Genomic DNA, 23,203 nt, shown 5'->3' with positions numbered 1-23,203 from the left:
ACATATTTTTAGGTGCCAGATCAAAACCTTTCTCTATAAACAGGCCTTTGTCTGATTAGCATTCCATGACCTTTTAAATGTGTTTGTGAGAGCAGGATTATTGGCCTGCTTTTGTTTTATTATGTATTTTGTGTTCTCATTGTGTATTTTCTGTTGTGAACTGGCCTGTGCTCTTTGGATGAAGGACAATATACAAATTTAATTAATAACTTTTCTGAAAAAAGGTTGCTGGTTACTCAGATATTTATTCTGGGCATTATGTGCAATTTCAAACTTATGCACCTCATTTGGCTTTATATACCAGCAGTATGGGCATTAACCAAGCTCTAGCACGCCTTTATTTTTAGAGTTGTACTATAAATAGCCTTAGAAACCCAGAAAGCCAAAAATCTAACCTTCAAATGTATAAATACCCAGCTGACAGATTTAGCTATGAACATCTACCTAGAGGGGACAGGGAAAGAGACAAGAATATGGGGTGCTCAGCTGCAGTAACCTGATGACATACATGATGGCTGCTGCTTATATGGGAAAACAATAGGAAGAGCATCAAATTAACCGAGGATGGGGCAGCAGGGACTCGGTGCATCTCATTTGGCAATGGCTAACTTGTTCCAGGGGTCCAAGTCTTCTTCAGCCAGTCTAGCTATGTGGGGGTTGAGCAGCCCAACCCCAACGCCTGAGGTGACTTCGTATCATCACATCCCTGGAGCATCTCTCTATTCCAGTGCTGGAGACAGCCCAGCTCAGAGGCAGCATACAAGCCTCAGGCAAGTTGTGCTGAGCTGGGTGTAAGATGGTTTTCCAAAGACTTGTTCAGAGAAACAGCTTAGGCCTAGCTCAAGGTTGGGGAGCCTATGGTCTTCTAGATGTAGCTGGACTACAGCTCCCACTATACACGGCAATTTGCAACTTGGCTGGAGCAAATGACATGTGGGATTCCTACATCATCTGGAGGGCCAGAGGCTTCCCACCCCAATGCAGTTTTCCCCAACTGACAACCAGGAAAGGCAAGTGGACGGCCAGTTTGGGAGTTTATGACTCTCAGGCACAATGTGTGGTGCTTGGGCTGTGTCAACTTCAAAAGCAAAGCAGGCCACATTCATCACAGAAGTGCAACGGTCAACCCAACAGCCCCTGCGAGACCCGCAGCAACATGCCAGACGCCACCTCTGAGCCAAATAGGCCAGAAAGGCTGGATACAGGTCAGGGGCCACCAAGACTGGTCCCCCCTCCTGTAAAAGGGTAATATTCTTGACTACCAATATTTCCATTGGAGGCCAGATCCTACAGAGCAATTACAACCCCCTGCAGTTGGTAGATGCTCTTTCCTCCCTTACTAATCTGCAGCTCAACAGTTTATCTCCCTGCTGTTGATCAGCAACTTGCATCCACCAGGACCGTAAAAGGGGCAAGTAGTCACTGCAGCGCTTTAACAGCAGCTCTATCGCAAAAAGGGGGACCCATTCCTCACGGGAGGGATGCTGGTTTCTAATCACCATGAATGCATGTTGAGTCAAAATGGGGCAGAGGGCTTACAAATACTTTCAACCCTGCATAAATAAGGCTTCTGTGGATCAAAGCAGTGAGGGTACAAACCCTATTTGTTCAACAGCGTGCTGTAGCTTCAAGTTCAAACCAGCAGCTGCCTTTGACTCAGAAGTTCTGATCACAATCTGTGGAGTCCCCATTCCCATCCTCCGTTCACTCCATTGCCACTGGCTGCATCCCCTCCACATCCCGGCACTTGGAGTTCACTAGCTCCCTGCGGATCTCTGGAGAGATCTGGGGGTGGCTGTGAAACTTGAGCAGCTCTAAGAGAGCTTCTTTCTGCTCTGAGGACAGGTCCTCTTTGTATCGCTGGGCAAAGGTCAGGAGGCACTGGTGCCAGAGGACAGGCAGGGTGCGTCGGTCCGTCCGGAAGGCAAGGAAGTGAAAGACCAGGGCATCCACCACGCGGAAAGGCAAGGCGTACTTCTTGTCAATGAGCAGGCGGAGAAAGATGCTATTGGCACCACTGTACTCCATCTCAGCAATCTTTAGCATAGCAGCCCTATGGGGGTGGAGGAGGGGAAGAAAAGGAGGAGGAGCAAATGAGGCTTTGTTGCAGGTCCACATCAATGGATGACCCTCCATTCATGAAAGCCAAGGGAAGAGAAAAAGTGACACAAGGAAATTGCCATAGTTTAGTTAAGTACTCTCTGGGAGGTTCCTTTGATAGTCACACTGCAGACCCTCAGCCCAGCTACAAGCGTGGCTTCAGAATACAATCTGTAATGGGGAAGCCCATACAGGCTTAGAAAGACTTTCCCCAAGACAGCGCAGGTGTTTCTGCCCCCCCCCCCAGGGGGTGAGAGAGATGCATGGGAGAAAAGGCAGGAAAGTCTATCCAGTCCTACCATTCCAGAGTGGCTGGGGAAACACAGCCAGATGGGCAGGGTATAAATAATAAAATTATTTATTACTGGTATCATTAGTGCAATTTCCCTTCCACCTCAAAATTAGCCTAACTCTTCTTACCCGGAGTGAAGGACAGGGATGGAACACTTGGTGAGGATGCTGCCCACGATGATGGCTTCTCGAAGTGTGCATGTTCCTGACTCACATATGGGGAGAAGGATCCCTGGGGAGATGATGGGGGAGAGAAAGGAGCATCATATAGTCATCTCTTATAAAGACACAAAAAGTGTTTCATCAAAGGCTAAAACTATTTTTTAGGGGGGGGGGAAATCATGCAGTTCTTTCGCATCTAGAAGGCTGGTGCAAGAATATGCGACACACACATACCACACTAGCAACACCTCTGCACAGTTCGGTATTATTGATCAATAAAATCAAGGTTAAGAATAATTCACCAAACCCAGAAGCAGCTTCCCCTTGAGGCTTTCCTCCTCTCCAGTCTTACATCTGGGACTGGAGCCTCTCAAAGAGAAAACTGCCAACTTGGGGGGATGGGGACAGGACTGAGCAGCAGGAATGAGCAATTTTCTTTGTTTCCACTCTGTGTCAGGTTGGTAATGATTTCCCTCATAATTCCATTCTGTATTTGGGGTTTTGTTGTTGAAAAACAAACCCTCACAACAAACCCTCACAAAATATGTGATAAATGTGATAAATGCATATTTATCAAGTGCATATTTTGATCATTTTCAACTACCGTGAATTGTGTTCCAGAGGCAGCAAAGCTTCCAAATGCCAGTTGCTGGAAATCACAGGAGGGGAGAGGGCTCTTGTGTTGAGATTCTGCTTGAGGGTTTCTTTCAGGCCTCTGGATAGCCACTGTGTTGACCTGATCCAGCAGGCTCTTGTGTTATTATAGCAAAATATATGAACCCCTGGATAAACCTCATTTCCATGTATTCGTCCTCCAAGGTCAACTTTCCACTCACCTTTGAACCAGGCTCCAGGTTTGAACAAGGCCTTCTTCAACGCCATGTAAAGATGGAAGTTGAGGCGCTTATATTCAGCAATGTCATCTCTGACTCGCGGGAGAAGCACCAGATTGTAGAACCTCTGGGCCATCCTCTCTTTGAGGTTAGAGGAAAAGATCCTAGGGAAAGGAACAAAGGCATTTGGGGAGAGAGGGTGGAAATGGAGAAAAAGAGAAGGAACCTGAGTTAGGATAGTTGGGGAACTGGTCAACTTCCCTCCTTGTGCTTGCACTATGCAATACATGTATTACTGCAGCATTCCACCTTGCCGCCGCCCCCCATCTTGACTTTATACTTCAAGCTTTTGAGGCTGCGGAATCATTTTTATTTATCTACACATTTCTATGCTGCCTTTTCAACCTAACCCTTCACAGTTTTGGTTCCTCTTTACCAAATAAAGTGGCAAATTACAACGGTATAAAATATAAATAAATCCGAAACAAGGACAGCAGCACACACAAAAAGCCAGATCCTTAAATTATTTTGTTCTCATAAAAAATAAAAGAGATGTCCATGCAAGATATATCAGAGTCAGGCAACTAGCCACGCACCACCAAACCAATTCTTAATGGTTTATGTGTAAGAGGAGATTCGTTTTAGGAATGGCCTGTGTCTTTCGCCAGAGCTGCACACTGCACTGTGTATCACCAAAGAGGAAGAGGAACCAAAGTTCTCTCTCTGAGAGAACACGGAACAAGCATCAGATGCATTTACACTTGTGGCTTCCTCCCAGGGCCCACTGTGCTGTATCTCAAGAACTCTGGGTGCTAATGCGCTGTTTCAGGTCCTCCTGGCTCAAAGACATGGTGCTAGAAAGGTCTCTCCCCCCCATTTTAAATACTTTATTGAAATTCATAGATAACATACACAATATACCAAGATGAAAACAATCACGTACTAATAATCTTATATATGTTTACAAAAATCAAATTTAAATTAAATTTATGCAATCTCTTTTTTCCTACCTTTTTGCTAACATAGAATAGACTTCCTATCTTTTCCCGATGCATATAACCTTTCTGGTGATGAATGTACTTATCATTATTACCTTACTCTTTCTGTACTTTCTAATACTTTCTTACAACAATTCGTACCATTTTGCTAGTTTCTTAACAGTTTGTTTAGACAAGGGTCATTCAAACGCTGCCATAGATAGAAAGGTCATTTTTTAATCAGACATTGCATATTCTCTTTGTTCCTGCTTGGATACGCTTTGTCAAATAACAGGTTTCTTTTTACAAGAGGAGCCTCATGCACTGCAATACTGGGCAGGAGTAGTTGGGAGGAGGTGTGCTGGTGGTGAGATCAAAGCAACCTGACTGCCCACACACTGGGGAGTGGGACAGGGGGCAGAATCTGATCTTGTGCCCAGGAATTTGAGGGGGGGTGTTCCCACTTCTGAAAAGCAGCAAACTTAAGCACAGGGTGATGTGCATGTGCATGCATTAAAAAGTGCAGTGTAGTGCTACGATCCCCAAATGAAAGAAAAGGAGCTATTGGAAATATAAACACGAATTGCTCTGTAATCAATCCACACATTTACTTTCCCCATGTGTAGGACAGTGATATTGCAGAAATAAGTATCAGTATTATTAAACAAGGATTTTCATTTCGGTATGTCATTGAACATAAGGACTCATCTGCTGCATAGTGCTGTATTTTGGCTATTCGACCTACTGCAGGATGATCAGAGCAAAAAGCAAGAATCAAAGGAATTGTGGCAGCTCATGGGATGGGGCAGGATGAAACCTTCAAGACAACACATTATTCCCTACAGTGTCACAGATGGAATCCTACCTTGTTGCCTGGTACATGGCAGCTGCTGTCCACGTTTCAGGCTCTGTGATATATAGGATCTGCTCCCAGTTGGACAAGGCTGGGATGATCTTGAATGCTTTAGGCAGTTTCCCACTCCTATATTTTGACAGCACCTGAAAAAGAAATGGGGTGTGTGTGTGTGAATTTAACACGGACAGGCAGACAAGGCTACTTTATTCCAGGGTTTATACCCATTGTTTAAGAGATCTTCAGTGGACGTATTTTAAGAAGCATTCAGATAGGATATTCTTATTTTTCCACATACTAGCAAAATCTGTACCAGTCTATCAGTATGGAAACAAATTCTAGTTAATATTCATATGTATAATGCATCATCTTAACCTATAGTGCCAGCATGGAAACACAGCCATTAGCTGTTCCCCACCCACACCAATCATGCTATGGGTGGTGAATCAAAGCAAGCAAAGAGTTGCCCAAAACTAAGATTTCTAAATGCTGCAGCAGCTGAACTAAGTCCAACCTGATGTGTGCAGAATTACACACACCTATTTGCACAGAAGTAGCATTACTCTTACTTCTTTGACACCCTTGTAGACTTCCAGGACACGGGGATTAAGCTGTGGCATGGGCCGACCAGATATTTCGGACATCACAGTTTCCACCTCTGTCTGCTTCTCAGTGATCTTCTCCATGATAATGTCTGCCAAGGTGCGCCTAATGGGTATCCAGAGGAAACAATATGGATCAGGGAACTTAGAAAGCTCAATGGCAAATCAAAGCAGCAGAAGCAACAATAAGATTGATTCCCAGCCTAGAATTTAACAGGGGAGATGAAGTTTCCACATGTGATATCCCTTGCTCACATGGCTACCCACCTTTGCTAAGTGAACTGTCTGCCATACTGGTACTGTTCAGTGAAAAAGGCTGCTGTGCAATACAAATAAGACTGAAGGTGGCAACAGGCATCTGCTGAGGAACAATATCTTGGGGTTCTAGCTCAATGAAGATATTGGCAACAAGAACGGGCAGCTCTCAAAAGTTTTAAAGGTTAAATTAAAATTTCAGTTCACAAAAATAACATGATGCCAAAAGAGAGGTGTCAGCCCAAATCTATTTTGCATGAAGAAATTCTAACGTGGGTAAGTCATATGAGGGCCATAGGTTCCTGCTCTGCATTCCAATCTTGGAGAAAGGAAACTTGGTCATTACTGGGCATGCCAAACAGAATGGGCTGAAAATTGTGCTTCCTGCTACCATGCAGTATCAAAGACGGCATGCCTAAAATAATAACTAAAGCACCATCTGCTGGTTAAAACAAAAACAAGAACAGAATTGAAAAGTATACTTGGGTGCTAGCTTGCTTTACTTATTGCTGAGAATCTGAGGAAATCATGCCGGTTCCATAAGCAAAGCAGTGCCAGAATTCTTAGATGAGATATTCTGTTAAGGGTCAGTTCACACATAAAAGTATTACTGTAATACTAAATGGTTTCTACTCAATTGTTCCCTTCTCCGCATACATTAGCAAAAATGTGCAGATAGTCCAATAAAGAAAAACACAATGTACCTAGTCACCTGGGGGCCTAAAAAATTCAAATATTTTTCCTGTACACAGCTTGACAACAAGTTTTAATTCCCCTACATAAGACTGCAGTTGTTGCTGGGATGTCAGTGGCTTCAGAAAACAGCACCAAGATCTGCTGTGTGTACAGACTACCAGCTTATGTGGAACTCTATCAGAGGTGGGCAACCTTTGCCCCTCCAGATATTGCTGAACTACAACTCCCATCATCCCTGGCCATTGACCATGCTTTCTGGGGCTGATGGAAACTGCAGTACAGCAACTTCTGGAGAGTCAAAGTTTCTCCACTCATGGACTATCTGCATGTACCACAGGTACATAAAACACCACAAATGATCATAAGGAAGGAAAACAACCACTGTGAAACTCTCTCATATTCTCTTTCTTCACTCTGAACCCTCTCAAGTATAACCAATACAAAATAGGCACTTGCACCCAGGGCTCACTGAAGTGATGAAACTCAGGGTGGGGGTGGAGGTAAAACCATACAGCAGAGATAACTTAGTCACCTAGAAGCCTAACAATTTCAAATAGTTTTACAGTCCTGTACACATCAACAAGCCTTTATCCCCTTCCAGAAAGGAAATGGCTCACATTTAATTTTACATTGGATAACTGTCATACAAGAAGTAGAAAATTACACATTCTTAAAAACGGCATAGATGAGAATGGACAAGGGGGTAAGGGAAAGAGTATACATACATCTTCCCTACCAGATGGCTGTCCAACAGCATAGCCTAATTCAAGTTCAATTCACTCAAAGAGACAAAAACATTAACAGCTTTACGCCACGTATGCTCACCCAGGCACTTTTACAAGTCCCACACAATGTCCATTCTGTGCTTGTAGGTACTTCCATACTGAAAGTTTGGTTCCTTACACTATGGAACTCCCTGCCCATTGACATTAAGCAAGTACCTTCTCCGTACAGTGTTTTAGCACCTGCTAAAAACATTTATGTTTAGGGAAGCCTACCCAGACATGTAAAGTTGACATGTATAATGTGTGTGTGTGTGTGTATCTGCTGATATGATTTATATTTTTGTTTGTCAACTTGCTTTCCATGTCTAACTTTTTACCACTAAGCAATCTATAAATACTGCAACATAAAAAATGAAGTCTAAGCAACTGCCAGGATTTGAGCACTCCAGCGTTTACCTCAGTGGCGGATTCTTGTTCATGAACATCTCAATGGCTTTTTCATCCTCTGGATTCACAGTTACCTCATCACAATACTCTCCCTTCCCCATGGCTGCAGCTTGCTCCAGTGTTGGCCACTCATCATCATCTGTATCTGAATCTCTGTCCTTTGAGGCAGGTCCTGGAAAGAGTAGAACAAATACAGGTTTGGATATTTAATCAGAATAAACAAATCCTGGCTCAGTGGTAGAGTGTCTGCCCTGGTTTGATATTTGGCATCACTAGATAAGGCTGGGAATGTCCCCTGTCAGAAATCCTAGACAGCCACTGCCAGTTGCTGTCGAAAAAACTGAGCAAGATGGAACAATGGTTTGACTTAGTATAATGCAGCTTCCTATGCAGCTATTTCTTTCAGGTATTGGAAACTTAACAAATAACACGTGGAACCTGCAACAAAGCACTGAAGTGTGAAATGCTCCTTCTTCAAATATCTAAAGGGCTGTCACACAGAAGATGGAGCAAGTTCGTTTTTTCCTGCTCTGGAGGGTAGACCTCAAACCAATGGATTCAAGTTACAAGAAAGGAGATTCCAACTAAACATCAGGAAGATCTTTCCGCTGGTAAGACCTCCGATAGCGGAATGGACTCCCTTGGAAAATGGTAGACTCTCTTTCATGAGAGGTTTTAAAGCAGAGGCTGGATGGCCATCTGTCAGGTATGCTTCAGTTGAAATTCCTGCAATGCAGGGGGTTGAACTAGATGACCCTCAGGGCCCCTTCCAACTCTACTCCAAAAATTCTATGTTTCCCATTCTCTCGTCACTTTTTTCTGTTCCTCCCCCAACCAAGTGGGTTAGCATTCTCTGACCACTAAGCACTGCCTATTGGGTTTGTCCACAGGCCTCCTAGAGCTTTATAAGCTACAACTCCCACCAGCCCCACTTCTGACAAACAAACAAATAAATAATAATAATAATAATAGTAATAATTTATTTATATCCCGCCCATCTGGCTAGGTTTCCCCAGCCACTCTGGGCAGCTTTGAATAGAATATTAAAAATACAATAAAACACCAGACATTAAAAACTTCTCTAAACAGGGCTGCCTTCAGATGTCTTCTAAAAGTCAGATACAGTGGACGCTCGGGTTGCAAACGTGATCCGTACATGATGCACGTTTGCAACCCGCAGCAGCGCATCTGCACACACGCGGGTTGCGATTTGGTCTTCTGCACATGCACAAAGTGTGATTTAGCGCTTCTGTGCATGTGTGACTGCCGAAACCCAGAAGTAACCCGTTCCGGTACTTCCGGATTTCGGCGGTCTGTAACCCAAAAAAACGCAACCTGAAGTGTCTGTAACCCGAGGTATGACTGTAGTTGTTTATTTCCTTGACATCTGGTGGGAGGGATTTTCAAAGGGCAGGCACCACTACGGAGAAGACCCTTTGCCTGGTTCCCTGCAACCTCGCTTCTCTCAGTGAGGGAACCAGCAGAAGACCCTCGGAGGAGGACCTCAGGGTCCGGGCTGAATGATGGGGGTGGAGACGCTCCTTCAGGGATAGCATAGCAAGAACAGATGTTGCAGCCCAGCGACACGTGGAGGGAACCAAGCAGGGAGGAGGAGCCTGGCGCTCAGAGAGGGGTCCTTCCCAGCCCCACCTGAAGGTGCAGAGGGTTGGAGTCAAGCAAAGCAAGTGCCCCCCCCCCGAGCTGCGGCCCAGCCTCCTCGTGGCGAAGAAGAGACCCCGGCGAGCCCCCGGGACGCTCACCCAGGACGGTGGTCTTCGCCTTCTCGGGCTCGCCTCCGCCCGCGGCGCTTTGCTCGGCCTCCAGCTCCTCTTGCTGGATCCGAGCCTGTTCCAGGATCCTCCGGGAGAGCTTCTCGTCCACGTACTCGTCCTCGCCGCCATGCTTCCCCGCTTTGCCCCGGCGCTTCACCCTCGTCACGGGCTTCACGGAGTCGCCCTGGAGGATCTGCTCGGCCAGCGGAACGGACGCCGCCTTCGCCGCCCCGCCGGAGCCCCTCGAGCGCTTCACTTTCGGCATGGTGCCCCCCGAGCTGAAGAGCCGGCACACGTGTGAGGAGGAGCCGTTGCAAAGCGCATGCGCGCTCGTGGAGAACCCTTTTCAACTACAGAGCTATGAATGCAGAGAGACGCGTCATTGCCCGGATAGGTGGTTTCCGAGCTCCCGTTGAACTCTACAGCAGAGATTCTTGTGGCATCCCCAGCTATTGAGGCATAGTAGTAGATAGGTAGCCGTGTTGGTCTGTCATAGTCAAAATAAAAAAAAATTCCTTCCGGTAGCACCTTAAAGACCAACTAAGTTAGTTCTTGGTATGAGCTTTCGTGTGCATGCACACTTCTTCAGATACACACTATGCATAGTAATTGAGGCATTGAGGCATAGTAAGCCTCACTGCTTATGGCGAAAGCTGACGGTCAAATAAATTGTGTTAGTCTTCTCTGGTGGTGAGAGAGGTTGGGGTTGGAACACAAGCGAATAGTAAATAGCACAAGCGACGCTGACACAAAACCCCACACATACATTAAGTAGAATAGAAGCACTGCCACCCGACCCCGACCCTACTCACCATGCCCCCCACCTCTTTCCCCCTTTTCTTCCTAATGTAACCCTAAGGTCTCAACAAATGAAACTGATCTGTAGAAAATGTAACTTGAAAAGAGAGACATTGCACATACTTTTGCAAACCAAGAATTCTTTAATATAAAAATATGTGTTTTTTTAAAAAAATACAAATAAATAAATTGTGTTAGTCTTTAAGTGAGTCTGTGTGAGTTTGCCTGAGTGGGGGCCACCCTCTTATTTTCTGCTCAGAGAAGCCATTTTAAAATGCCCCTCGGGGCCGGAAGTGACAGCTGCCCATAGCAATCAATGGAGGAATCCCGGGATCTCGCGCTGGCGGCGCTGCGGTGTCTGCTCAGGGGCAAATGGCCGCGGCAAAGTGGGGCGTGCTTTCCCTTGCTGAGTGCTTATTTCGTGTGAAGAAGCATCCCCCCACCCTCAAAGGAAAACCCCCCTATGAATAGCTCTGCCTGTTCAGACTTCCGTGGCGATGCAGCCCCCTGTCCTCTCACTGCAGATCCGTGTTTCAAGCCGAGGCGGAGAAAAAACATGCCCCACAACAGCTCTGTGGTGTTGACGTTGGGGGCTTGACAACAACCCTGCGGTGTAGGAATACTCTCTGTGTAGGTGGGGTGTGATGCTGGAGCGCATGGCAGCTACGCGACCCTGCAATATCATCGCAGGTTAGAGCTGGCGCTGAGACTGGTTTGGTTTTGCAGACCAAAATCCCACTCAGTTCATACTATGGCTTATAGCTGTAGCGCTTATTTATTTTATATTTTTTAATTTAAAAAAAATCCCGCCTTTCTTCCACCGTGGGGGGTTTCCTTCTGGTCCCATTTCATCCAGGTACTGATCCAGACCCGGATCTCGGGCAGGATGGCTTCACAGATGCCCATTGCTCCTCTCTGGACTATGCTTCTGCATTACCTGCTTGGAGCACCAGGTGGCTGGTTCTGGATGGGGCCTTTCTCAGCTCGGTTGCATCACTTCCTTTTGGCTTTCTTCTGTGAGAGCGTGGAAGGCGAGGCTGTTTCTTCGTCCCTGTTCCGGCAAGGAGGCTCCTGTGCAGACGCCCCGAAGACCATTCTCTGCACGCATTTAAAAGGGCAGGAGGGAAGCGCCTTGGAGCCGCGATCCATCTTTTCTTTTTCTTTTGCAAGGACTACCCCCCTGTCTCTCGCGGAGGCCGTCGGAAGCATGGGAGTCACCTGGTACGGCATTTTGACTCGGGTATTGATTCATTTGCAAAATGCTGCCGCAGAGTTTGTAGCAGGTTGGTGGTGCTTGATGGGAGACGATCAGTAGCCGAAAAGACTTCGAAAAGGAGTTGGGGAAGGATAGGTTTTAGAACTGTAACGTGTGAACACGCGAACGGCGGGTTTTGTAGTAGAATTGGGTTACCGGCGCTTTAAAGACAAGGCGAGTCGAGATGCTCGTGAAGCAGCAGCAGGAGGAGGCAGGGTTGTTCAGATAGATGCAACTGCCGTTGAGAAGCCTTCAGCGGGGGGGAGGGGGTGTAAGTAGGTGACCTGGCTGTGTGAACGAATTGCGTGTCCCCGCAAACGGGGGGTTGTTGCAATAGCCGAGGCAGTTGCCTGATTATGAGAAAGGAGGAGATCGGTTTGTGACATTCAGGCTGAGAAGATGAAGGACGCAGAGAGTCAGGATCCTTGGGTGGATGCATTTGACATTAGAGGCTGGATGTAGGCAAGTATGCGCTTGCTGGTACCACCACATCTTCACCGCACCCCTGCCCTGGATTCAGTAATAATAATTAATACCCTGCCCATCTAGCTAGGCTGCCCCATTAGTAACACATCCTCTAAACCTAGGTGGAAACTCAAGGCAGGAGATAAAAAGGGAGAAGACAATGGACAATGAAGTCTACCAAAGGGTCATCTGGGATCTGGTCAATTATTGCTGTTGACTTACCTTTAGATATATAAATTACAGATTTTTAGTATTTTATTTCAAGTCCACCTTTCTTCCAAGGTGGCAAGTGCTGCTTGTTAAAGTGGTAAACACAGTTCTCTTTCCCCATTTTATCCCCGTGAGAATCCAGAGAGTTCAGTATTACGGGCATAGCAATCCAAGCCTCCTTGAAGTTCTGGGGAAGGGCTGAGCTGGATCCGGAAACAGCCCCACTGCCATCACATGACAGAATTGAGCCTGACTGCTGTGCTAGCTCCAGGCTGACACAGCAAGTTGCCCCCTTCTTTCCCCCACCAGCTTGAGGGGGACAGGCACTGGTTGTGGTTTGGATTGCACTCTAATTAATTTAAAATAGCTAGCCTTTGCACACTAGTTTACAGGAGAATGATGTAAAAATATAGACAACAATAAAAAATATTTTTATACTACAATTAAAATATACATATTGAAGTAGCTAGTGCCACAACTGGGGGCTGCTGGGTTATTGTTGATTCATTGCAGGGCCTTCTCAGTGGCACCTCCCTACCTGTGAAATGCCCTCCCTCATTATTGACTTTTAGGAGGAATTTGAAAAGATTCGTCTTTATTGAGCTGATGGATGGCTGAAAGATACCGTTCCTGGAAATCCTGAAATCGTTAGCTGAGATCAGGCTATTGCTTTTAAACTATTTTTAGAATGCTTATAAACTAGAACGTTTCTGACTTTTAAAAATTAATTTTCATGACAGTGTTTTTATGATACTATTGCTGCACTGGGCTTCTTTTCATGTAAGGGCAGGACCACTGGAGAGTTACAGTGCCACATGTGGCTGTAGAGACTGATAAGGGAGAGGCATGTTTTACTGCAGGTGGGGCAGATGAAAGCATCTGGCTTTGCCAGGACACCATGGTGTTTCTTCTCTCTGCGTTCCTCCCAGTGGTACATAAACAAAAAACAAACCAAATGCAACACATCAGTCTCAAGAGCTAGCAAATATAAACAACAAAAGCATCCTTATGCTATCTAAGATGAAAAACTCTTTCAAATAAAACAGTTTTACCTTGGGACCAACGTTAGTTAAAAAAGAGAGGTGTCAAGCAAATATTTCTTCCTCAGCCTGGGCATGCCCATGAGAAGGTCTTGTCTACGCTTCAAAGTTGGAGCTCTCAGATAGGACCATGGGTGATAATCTTAGTAAGTGGGCAGATTTGAAACAAAGAAAAAACACTGTGTATCTTATTTCACTTCTAACAACCTAGACCAGCCATACAACATTTTTAAAATGGTAAAAATTGTGTCTATGCTAAATGTGTGTTTCTTCACTAGTACACTATTACAAGTGTGTGTGTACGTCTACCAGCCTTGACAACCAACTGAATAAATTATTGTCAATGTGTTTAGTTTTGCACCTCATTGTCAGTGATACCCAGTGCATGGCACATTCAAGGTGTGTAGGAAAACATCTTAAACAAGCAGATTTTGTCTGGTCTACCTCACTCTCACTCTCATTCAAATGCTTTATACAGCCTTGCAAATAACATAAAAGTTATCAGGCCATAAATGTTTACTCACACACTTGCAGTACCTCAGTTACTTGTGGCATATCAACACAGCCAGTGGGAGAACAGCAACTCTCTTCTAGTTTCCAGTCTGTCTTCCTAGCTGTAACTATTGCAAGTACGGTAACTATTAATAAGTCTGTATTTGTAGTTACAGAATGCTCTTGGTTATAAAGCAGATTCCACACAGTATGAGAATTTTTGTGGCTTGAGTTAACACTCAACATTCTTCCATGTCAGTTTAGCCTATATACATAAGTCCCCATTTATTAATTATTTGGGTTTTTGGAAGTGGCTTGAGATAAAGTATGTGATATTCAACAAAAACCAGGTATGTCTCCCACGGTATTGAAACTTAGATGGTAAGCCTTTCGGGGCAGACAATTTTTTGTTTTTTTTACTTGTTTATCACTGCCCATGAAACATCCCAAAGCAGTTAGCAATTAAAAATAGATATATAACAACTTAAATTTGTTTTTACTACAGTCTACTTTGCAAAGGGGTCATATGCACTGGTAGTGCTATGTTAATATTGGCAATAAAGATGTTACAAACATGGGCTTCCTTGAGTAGCATATAAAGAACTAAAGTACATAGTGGCTGTGATTCTGATCAATGAAGTTTTGGAGCCTTTTTGTTGTTGAAATCCTTTCTCCTGTATTAGTGTTTCCCAGATGCCAGTGACGGAGGGGAAGAGTGTCCAGCAAACAGTTGAAATTTTAACAAGAAAGCTTGAGCTGCTTGGAGCAGAGAAACAGGGGACCTTTTGTGTAGACTGCGAAACGTACCACACTGCACCCTCCACAATGGGCAATCAAGGTACGCATTTAATTTTCTACAATTTAAATCTACAGCAGGTCAAGCCGCTACTGTTCATTCTTTTTATTTACCAAAAAAGGATTTGAGCCCTTAACACGGGTGTACCCATTTTAGTGTTTATGCAAGTAGCAACAACCCATCCTCAAGAATCTCCCTATTTCCCCCCCAAGGATGGAAAAGCTTAATTAATTCTCCTCTCACAAACCATGTTGCCGGTACAGTGGCCTTAACTGCATTTCCCTAAATAAATACATAAATCTAACACATTCAGAGGCTCGCCAACAGTTCTGGACTACACTGCAGGGGTGTCATGCATTACTCTCCCCCCCCACCCACCACCCCGCAAAAAGAAAAAAAAGTACGGCAGCACTGGAGTACTTTGCAGGGCTGTAACTCGTGCTTTCTCAAACACAGTATCTAGCCCCTGTAACATCGATATACTAATGATTGATTTTATTTGTATTTGTATTAGCAGGGTATATATATATATATATATATATGCTTTCGTAGATTTTCACGGGTACAGGAATGCAGGTTTTGGTGTCTTCGGGTGTCTTCCCGTGTAAGAGTCGGGGTGTCTGTGCGACGTTTCGACGAGGTCTGATGACGAGTGAGACCTCGTCGAAACGTCGCACAGACACCCCGACTCTTACACGGGAAGACACCCGAAGACACCAAAACCTGCATATATATATATATATATATATATATATATATATATACACACACACACACACACACACACACACATACTCAGAAAAATATCAGTTTTGGCATTAAATTGAACCTGAGTCAGAAAGAACATGAAGTCCTGTCTTTGCCGCTAACTTTTGGAACCATCAGTTCTCTACTAAGGAATATGAGACATCACTTCCATATGAACCACTCTCATCTCCATTGTAGGAATTTAGAGAGAAAAATTTAAAGTGGCCAAGGAAGTCTCTGGACAATGAAGGAAGGACTTCCTGGGTAATTTTGAAATCGTTTGGGGGTCTTCTCTTCCAGTTGTATGAATCTAAATTTCTCTCTAGCACTCAGCGATCAGAGTGGGTTCATATCTCACAAAGCAATGGTTTTGAATGGCACCTGTACATTTTGCTTCATAATCTTTGTTCTAAAAGGGACTGAGACTTACTTAAAAAATCTAAAATCTCAGAGTATACCCACCCTCCACTGGCTTTGGGCTGGTATAGATGTACCACTTTGCGCACACACACCCTTTTCAGCATCCTTGCTTGTTCCATTGACTGCAGCGGAAACAAAGTTCAGTGGACCTTTGTATCATTAGTCAGGATCCAACCCACTAGCATCAAGCACTTTTAGCATCATCAGATAAACCCTGCAAGTAAGTCTTTGAAAGAAACTTTTACACAAAAACTTGTTGACAAATGAACATTTCAACAATCTTTGTGTCTTCCAAATGACATTTGATTGATTCAAGGTTCCATTCATCTAAGCAAAACATATTTTACAAGCTATGTGATGCTTGTTAGACCTGAATTAAATTCATCTGGAAGATAATTAGCAGAGCTGAGGTTTTACAGAGCCAGATTTCCTGAAGGAACTTGGAAACGTTCAGTGTATTCCTCATCACCGTGGAATATGGCTCAGAGAGTTTGCCGTTCTGGATTGCCAGCAAATGTTCTTTGCCACTTTTCTCATAAGTTAATTATTTTTCCCTCTAGATGTCAGCAGTGTGCTTGGGCACCCATCCTTTTGCCTCAGGTTCATAAACATGGCTGGATCTATGATTGCTAGCATGGAGATACATATATTTCTGCAGTTCCTCAGTAGGGCTTGAATCAATGCCCTACTCCTGGCTTTCACTAAGCACATTAAAACTGTGGAGGAAAAACAGCAAAACACCACTAGAGCTGTACTGTAAGCATATCTGGGAGTAAGCCCTATTAAACCCAGTGACAGTGAGCATCTGAATTAAAAATAGATCGGATTAGGCTGCCTGTATTACTACTAGTTTAATCTGGAGAGAAACCCTGCAGTGATTTTTTAAAGAGGTATTTCTAAAGCCTCATTTAGATTAGTTATAAAGATGCATCTTATTTGGAATCCTAAAAGAGTTGCAGCACAGGGGACAGTTACATCAGTTGCTAACATCCCAGACCAACTTACATTACAGACATTAAAATCAGGTATAAAAACAGAAGTCTAAAATCACATCCATTCCAAACATATATAAAAGACAGGTCTATTACAACCCACACCACTCAAAACTGGAAAGAAATAGGCCACAAATATACCCCAAATCCTGCAAATTGTGGACCAAAAGCATCGTTTTTGCCTGGTACAATTCCCACTGGTACAGTAGGACCAACGTTTGCTATTACCAAATTGATCCATTGATCAGATCAGCTTAATCCCTTCATTTTAAGGGGGATTGGCAAACTTTCTCTGGAGCGTAACAGAGATGCAGATCTTAGTGCTAATGTCTACTTGGGCATGGCTACAATGCAGGGCTGGCTAGCCTGCAGACTGGATTCAGCCCAGCAAGCCACAGGAAGTAGCTTCCCAGCCCCTACAACTTGGTCTTTGTCTCCCGATCTCAGCGCTGAGTTGGGGAGACAAAACATTCTATGTGCTCCTTAGAGGTGACGCTGAGGGCAGCATTTCCCCCACCCCTCCCACTCCAGTGGAAGGGGAAGGATTGGAAGCACTGTACGTATTTTGTTCCTTACCGAAGTACCTCTGAGTTCTAAAAGGCAGCATTTTCCCCTGCTGTCCCTGACCTACCAGAGGTGGACATGGAAGAGTGAGCTCTCCTGGTGCAGGACTTCTTCCTGTCCTCCTGCCCTAGGCCTAGGGCTGCCATACGTCCGGATCTTCCCTGGGTTTGTCCAAAAAAAGTTCAACAACTTTTGGGGTGTCCTGGTTTTTACTTTTTGAAATGTGGCAACCCTATCCTGTCCCCAACCCTCTGGCGCTGACTTTGAAGGTGCATGAGGAGCCAGAGATCATGGAGGAGGAGACCAGAGAGGGAGAGGAAGCTCTGTTGTGTGTGCAGAAGTCCATTGTGCCAATAGAGCTGCAACACTGGATACAATCCCATGTCTTGTGTTCATTGTGCTCTGTGTAGTACTGTGCCACAATAGATTAATTAGGCTTCTGAAGATTTTTGCAGTGACTGTTGTAGTTCAAATTATAGTCGAACCCCTTTTCTCTCCATTTTGCCAAAGAATGTTGTTGAGTGTACTTTTGTAAGGAGGTTAAGCGGATGTGTATCTGAAGTATATACTCTAGAAAGAACAAATGCTCATTTATCTCAAGATCGTGGTTCTTTAAGTAAAATAACATTGATTGTGTTTTGCTAGCCTGGAAAAGCCATTCAGCGACCCGCGCGGCATAGAGATTCTGTAACAGCCCCAGTGGTTGTCAAGCAGCAAAGAGACAAAGGAAAATGTAACAGATGTTTCATTTTAAAGCATCTTAAGAGGGAAGGAATAACAACCTTGAAGTGAAAGTAATGCTGCTCTTGTTTCAGGGCAGGCTGCCAAGCTGATGTATGTGATGCACAATTCCGAATATCCCCTCAGCTGCTTCGCTCTCTTTGAAAATGGTCCTTGCCTCATAGCGGATGCCAACTTTGACGTGCTTATGGTGAAGCTGAAAGGCTTCTTTCAGAATGCCAAAGGGAACAAGATAGAGAGCCGGGGAACCCGGTACCAATACTGCGATTTCTTGGTGAAGATTGGCACTGTTACCATGGGGCCCAGCGCCCGTGGTATATCAGTGGAGGTAAGGATGCTCCTTAAGCAGGGGGGAAGTCAGCATATGAAGTAATATACCGTATTTTTCGCTCTATAGGACGCACTTTCCCCCTCCAAAAATGAAGGGGAAATGTGTGTGCATCCTATGGAGCGAATGCAGGCTTTCGCTGAAGCCTGGAGAGCAAGAGGGGTTGGTGTGCACCGACCCCTCTCGCTCTCCAGGCTTCAGGAAGCTATCCGCAAGCCTTGGGAGCTCGGTGGGAGTGCTGCTTTCCTCACTGCCAGCCCCACAAGCTGGGGGGACAGCGGGAAGGTGGCGCTCCTCCTCCGCTGTTCCCCGACCTGGTCTTTGGGGCTGGCAGTGGGGGGAAGCAGCACTCCCCCTCCCCGCCAGCCCCAAAGAGCAGGTCGAAAGGAACCCAAAGCCTCCAGAGCCCAGTGGGAACTCCCGCTGGGCTCCGAAGGCTTCGGGTGAATGCACCTTGAACGCACAGAACGCACCTTGGCTTAGAGGATCCGGTGCATCCTATGGTCCGGTGCGTCCAATAGAGTGAAAAATACGTTATTGCACGGCTCCAGCTCAGTACAGGTATAGCTAACAGTTTACTGAATCAGGAAACATATCTAATAAGTATCTAGGAGGTGAGACGGTCTTTGTGGGCCTTTGGTGGTGTGGACTGCATGCTAACTGGGGCTCTTGGAAGCTGGAGTCAAACAACATCTGGTGTGCCACAGGTTCCCCAGGCCTTCCATAGGACATAACAGTACCTGGCTTCTCCCCTCAGAGCATGCAGCTGGGTGTGCACACAGGCAGGGCACCAGGGTGGTCCAGGGTTAATGATACCTACACAGACCCTTCCCATATTGCCCTGTCCAGACCCCCACCCCACCCCACTTTGGTTAAGTGGTTGTATCTCAAAAAGGGAATTGCTATGTTGTGCTCATTTTTTTCTCCACACATGCTGAGAAGCCTGTCTTTCCCTTCATGATCTTTTATCTCTATGCAAAGCCGTGACTATTTCAACCTGAGGGTTCACATGATGGTTGATTTGCTTGGCACACAGGCTTTAAAAGAAGTGATCCCGTTACAGTGAGCTTACTAAGCACCATTTGTAGCACATTACCTGTGTAACTGTTCTCCATAGAGTGCTTTGTAGGCTTTGTATAACATGAGCTTTTTAGGGGGCGAATATATGCCTAGTTCATGAAAAATGAATGGATGGATGGGCAATTCTTAGCGGAGCAGATTCAGACAGCTGACAGCTCAAGGTCACTGAGCTGTTTCAGTTGAGGGAAAGCCTAGTGTCAGTGGGGTGACATCCTTGGGCAGTTGTCAGTGCCCGAGCAGAGTCCGCTGCTGCTTTTCCTCAAGACGTTTTAAAAAGCTAATGCATACCAGTGCTATCTTGGAGTTTATGGCAGTGCCCCAGAAGTTGAGTGGTCTTGGAGCAGTGTAATGGGGTGTGTGTGTGTGTGTGTGTGTGTGTGTGTGTGTTGGTGGCTGTTTTTACACTGCTAGATTCAGACATTGCCATTTCTATCTCTGATGCCATTAGGGGCTATCACTGGGGCAAATGGAGCAAGGTGCCATCAATATGCTGGTGACGCTCAGCTCTCGTTGTCCATAGCATTAAAAGCAAGAGGCAGTGAAGATCCTGGGCCAGTGTCTGGATGCAATGGTGGGCTGAATGAGAGGGCATAAGATGAGCCTGAATCCTGGCAAGAAAGAGGCTCTGTGGGCGAGTGGTTTTTGTGTCTGAGAAGCTGGTCCATTGCCTGCTACAGATGGGGTTGCGCTCCCTCTGAAGGAAAAAAGCAATCCTGCACTGGGTCACCTTGGTAACTTCAAGGCTGCCCTACTTGAATATACTCTACATGGAGTCTCCCTTGTGCTTGGTCCAGAAACTGCCATTAACGCAGAATGCTACAACAGAATTGTTGACAGGAGAGTCTCTTGGCATATTACACCTGTGCTCAAAGTGTAATCCATTTGTTAGAATGGAGGTTGTGTTACTAATTGAACTTTGGCTCGGCAATCCAGACAGTTAGGTCTTTTAATTTCAACAATTTTTTAAAAGTATTTTCAAAGACCTAATGTTTACAGATGAAACCTTTTCCTGTGAACAGGATGTGCTGTCTTTGGTTCTGAACTAATCAAAATGCATTTGAGAGGGTGTGATTCACAAATTAAATTTGAGTTGTTTATGCCGATTTATGGGCATGGTTTTGATTTTTAAACAAGGCTAGTCCAATGCCTATGGAGAACTGAATGGGTAGTGGGTAGCAAGCTCTGAACATAGACAAACCTACACAAAGCTTTTCTTTTGGATTTGTAGCGTTAAACCTTTGTTGTGCAATGAATGCCAATTAAAACAAATGACAAGGTGGCCTTGATGATCTCAGCCAAAGGCATGATCCAGTGATCAGAACCAAAGGCATATGCTGGAAAAGCTGAGACTTTCATTTTGCTACCTAGTACTTATTTGCTGTGTCACTTTGTCAATTACCTAGGAATTGTAGCTATACTGTATAAATATTACTTCCACCTCTGGGTTCAGTAATGATCTCTAATCAGCTGAGAGCTGTGTCTCCATCTGCTGAGGATGAACAGTAAAATCCTAGAGGGAGGTAACTTGACTGGCAATTCCTCCACTTTGGAACCGTTTCTCCCCACCCCCGAGAGGTTTGCCAAAGCCTGGATTTGATCAGAATCCAGAATTAATACAACATTTGTGACATGAGCAAACGTTTTGTGACTTTGGCTAATTTTAGTCTTACGCTTATTTATAATAAAAAAAAATTGCTATGAGTCAGAAAGAAGGGGGTTGCTTTATAATATTCACACTTCCAGTATTCTGGACTCCACCCCAAAAAGGCACTGAATTTGCCCTTGCTTTTGGCATTTATTCTAATCTTGCAGTGATAAGCCCATGCAAGCTTAAGGGTTGTTGTAGCCACTGCTGCATGACCAGAGTTCTGTTTGCACAGTGGGAGTTCCCTTTCCTCACACTATGTGATTCCAAAATCTATTCTGGAGCGCCCCGCAACTATATGGAGCAGATTTTGAGGGTACATGGGGGTGGGGGCTGCAACGGAGAGGACATTTCCATAGTACAAATGAAAATCTGCTGCTTGAACGAAACAGCAATGTTTGATACAACCCTAAATAGAGCTCGAGCTCGAGAGTGTCTACTTGAAAGTTTTCAAGTGCCTCAGGATTTTCACGATCTCCTTTAACCCCCAGCAATCTTTCTTGCAAAGAACGGGTGAGCCTCTCCACTGCTACTAAACATTATGCTTTTTGAGAGGTTGGGATGGAATCGTAACTGCCCGCTGGAGAGTTCTTGTTGGCTGCTGGCTGCTTCAGAGCTTTTGTTTCTGTTGCCAGGTGGAATACTGTCCGTGTGTGGTAGCCAACGACTGCTGGAGCCTGTTAATGGAGTTCATGCAAAGCTTCATGGGAAGCCACGCTCCCGGAATCCCTTCTGTGTTTGGCAATAAGCACGACGGTATCTACAGCTCGGCCGACACAATGGTCCAGTACATGGAACTCTTCAACAAGATTCGCAAGCAGCAGCAGGTGCCTGTCGCAGGAATCAGATGAGGAAAGCTTCGTAAGGCCTTCTTTCACGGGAGCAATCAGTTTGCTGAATAGTCGGTTGAAATTGCAGTTCCATCCCAGTAGTCCAGATCGCAATTGTTTCCCATTAAATCAATGCAGTCTGTCTCCCTAAGAGAGGTAGAATTAATTCTGTCTCATCTCAAACCTCCAGGGGTATGCCTCTCTTATAATAATGGCATACTTTGCCTTAGACTGCTATCTCAGAGATCTGCCTCCCGCTCTTGAAGCAAGATTCCTGCCCCTGAGTGGAAACTAGAGGAAAACAATCATCTTGAAGGAGCACAGGTTGAAATTGCATATAAACAGGAGAATGGGCTTTGGGGGTCCTTGATTTCCTTGACTGGCTACGAGTGAACATGAAATTTCTATGAGAGTGAAAATATGTTAATATGGCTTTTATTAAAGGAACTTTAATTTTGCATATTAATGTTGTAGATTTTATCCTATAATTTGTGGGAGATTTATATTTTGGGTTGAAATGTAATATCTCATTGAAGCAAGCAAGATAAATTATCTGTTGGCCTATCTGTGTTTAAGTTATTGACATCTCACTGTCTTCAAAAAGCATTTGAGAGGAATAAAATGTTTGGGCTTTAGGTTCATTTCACTGAAGTCTTAGGGCTTAATTTCTCTGCCTTCCTGACTAATGTTTTCTGCTGGAACAGATAAAAGCCCTGACAGTGCAAAACTTGTACAGAGCAAAATCAGTCAAAATCACTAAGGCATCATTATCTTTTGAAGATGATATTAAAAAATGCATAACCTTTTCACCTTATTGTATTTGTTTGTGTTTTAAAACTTGTTATGTTTTGTTACTTCTACAGTTTGTTGTGTTTACTGCATTTAAAGCTTCCCAAATTAAAAAAAAACAAACACAAAACTAATCTAGGACCCTCTCTTCTTTATTAACGGAGTCCAAATCTTGATAAAGAATTTGGACTGGCTGTGTAAACCTCCCCGCCCCCCCCCCCAGCCTTACAATTGCCTCCCCCTTCACCCTGACCTATTTGTGTATGAGCCTGGTATTGTGCTATTCTGTGTAGTAGCA

General features: G+C 44.7%; 2 protein-coding genes across 4 annotated transcripts; one reads left to right on the top strand and one right to left on the bottom strand.

Annotated features, from left to right (window-relative positions):
* Positions 1-225: 225 nt before the first annotated feature.
* On the bottom strand, positions 226-10,038 carry BYSL (bystin like). Its single transcript, XM_082228439.1, has 7 exons — positions 9,702-10,038; positions 7,951-8,113; positions 5,786-5,924; positions 5,229-5,362; positions 3,390-3,550; positions 2,521-2,623; positions 226-2,053 (listed from the first exon to the last, which is right to left on the bottom strand). Exons 1-7 carry the CDS (start codon positions 9,976-9,978, stop codon positions 1,705-1,707), a joined length of 1,326 nt encoding a protein of 441 aa, XP_082084565.1. The 5' UTR covers positions 9,979-10,038; the 3' UTR covers positions 226-1,704.
* A 1,276-nt stretch (positions 10,039-11,314) lies between these two features.
* MED20 (mediator complex subunit 20) lies at positions 11,315-23,039 on the top strand. Of its 3 annotated transcripts, none has more exons than XM_082227622.1 (4): positions 11,315-11,732; positions 14,657-14,811; positions 18,308-18,561; positions 21,922-23,039. In XM_082227622.1, the coding sequence occupies exons 1-4, from the start codon at positions 11,398-11,400 to the stop codon at positions 22,135-22,137; spliced, it is 960 nt and encodes a 319-aa protein (XP_082083748.1). In that variant the 5' UTR covers positions 11,315-11,397; the 3' UTR covers positions 22,138-23,039. The 3 variants fall into 3 exon arrangements, with proteins under 3 accessions (XP_082083748.1, XP_082083749.1, XP_082083750.1); XM_082227623.1 differs by lacking the exon at positions 11,315-11,732 and adding an exon at positions 11,764-12,228; XM_082227624.1 differs by lacking the exon at positions 11,315-11,732 and having other exon boundaries at positions 14,675-14,811; positions 18,313-18,561.
* The last annotated feature ends 164 nt before the right edge of the window (positions 23,040-23,203 follow it).

Source organism: Podarcis vaucheri (assembly GCF_965113315.1).
Source record: "Podarcis vaucheri genome assembly, chromosome: 6".
Taxonomy (NCBI): Eukaryota; Metazoa; Chordata; class Lepidosauria; order Squamata; family Lacertidae; genus Podarcis; species Podarcis vaucheri.
The sequence above is the reverse complement of the archived record's forward strand: the minus strand, read 5'-3'. Positions and strand labels throughout refer to the sequence as shown.

What these genes read in the sequence shown, in the direction of transcription:
- MED20 (XM_082227622.1), top strand. Translation starts at nt 11,398, where the DNA reads ATGGCTTCACAGATGCCCATTGCTCCTCTCTGGACTATGCTTCTGCAT. An exon ending in GGAAGCATGGGAGTCACCTG is followed by an intron (nt 11,733 to 14,656) that starts GTACGGCATTTT and finishes CTCCTGTATTAG; the next exon opens with TGTTTCCCAGATGCCAGTGA. An exon ending in CCCGTGGTATATCAGTGGAG is followed by an intron (nt 18,562 to 21,921) that starts GTAAGGATGCTC and finishes TTCTGTTGCCAG; the next exon opens with GTGGAATACTGTCCGTGTGT.
- BYSL (XM_082228439.1), bottom strand. Translation starts at nt 9,978, where the DNA reads ATGCCGAAAGTGAAGCGCTCGAGGGGCTCCGGCGGGGCGGCGAAGGCG. An exon ending in AACAAGAATCCGCCACTGAG is followed by an intron (nt 5,925 to 7,950) that starts GTAAACGCTGGA and finishes GATACCCATTAG; the next exon opens with GCGCACCTTGGCAGACATTA. An exon ending in ACCTGGAGCCTGGTTCAAAG is followed by an intron (nt 2,624 to 3,389) that starts GTGAGTGGAAAG and finishes TCATCTCCCCAG; the next exon opens with GGATCCTTCTCCCCATATGT.